The following is a 640-nucleotide window of genomic DNA, read 5'->3' on the forward strand; positions in this document are numbered from 1 at the left end:
ACAGGAAGTGACCAACGCAGTTACAGCGGACGGTAACGGCGACAACCACATCTTCCCGGTGCCTCACCCTATGCCTTGTGAAACGGGTGAATCAAACGAGAGGGAGTCCAGAGAAGGCACGTCGGCGGGCAGACTGCGGACGAAGTCGATGTAGCGCTGGCCAGGCTCGTACAACTTGGCGTTTTCACACAGACTCTGGTGGTTGACGGGGAGAGAGACGACCTGCGCCTGTTGGAGCTGGAACCAATTGACCGTCACCTAGAGAAGCAAAAAGGAATTTTATTTATACATGCTTTATTATTGATTATTGATTTTTTTTTGTCACCACTTTGTCTCAACGTACTGCCTTGAGGGTGAGGTCACACTGAGAAACCATCTCGCGGAGCTGAGTGATGATCACGCTCTTGGTTTTGGCCAGTTCCACCCTTTTTACTCCAACATCGACCTGACACGCCTTGCAGTGCTCCCTGGCCTCTTCCGCCTGTCAAAAAAACCAAAAAACTTTCTTTTAATTCCGTGCAGTTTTACTTCCTAAGGAGTTTGATGAATGCTAATGCTAATTTAGCTTCAATCGCTGCTGTTTAAAAACTGAAAAAAGACGCGACTTTCTATAGAATTCAAGCAAAAAAAAAAAAAAAAA

General features: G+C 46.4%; 1 protein-coding gene across 1 annotated transcript; it reads right to left on the reverse strand.

Moving 5' to 3' along the window:
* Window positions 1-33: 33 nt before the first annotated feature.
* Window positions 34-526, reverse strand: LOC112486676 (rho GTPase-activating protein 29-like). Its single transcript, XM_025054010.1, has 2 exons — window positions 344-526; window positions 34-258 (listed from the first exon to the last, which is right to left on the reverse strand). The coding sequence occupies exons 1-2, from the start codon at window positions 374-376 to the stop codon at window positions 64-66; spliced, it is 228 nt and encodes a 75-aa protein (XP_024909778.1). The 5' UTR covers window positions 377-526; the 3' UTR covers window positions 34-63.
* Between the last annotated feature and the right edge of the window lie 114 nt (window positions 527-640).

This window comes from Cynoglossus semilaevis, unplaced genomic scaffold, assembly GCF_000523025.1.
Source record: "Cynoglossus semilaevis isolate Cse_v1.0 unplaced genomic scaffold, Cse_v1.0 C18944216, whole genome shotgun sequence".
Classification (NCBI taxonomy): Eukaryota; Metazoa; Chordata; class Actinopteri; order Pleuronectiformes; family Cynoglossidae; genus Cynoglossus; species Cynoglossus semilaevis.

Bases quoted from the DNA above. Each gene is read 5' to 3' on its own strand.
- LOC112486676 (XM_025054010.1), bottom strand. From the start codon at position 376: ATGGTTTCTCAGTGTGACCTCACCCTCAAGGCA. The intron at 259-343 runs GTACGTTGAGAC...TTGCTTCTCTAG, and splicing joins GTGACCTCACCCTCAAGGCA to GTGACGGTCAATTGGTTCCA.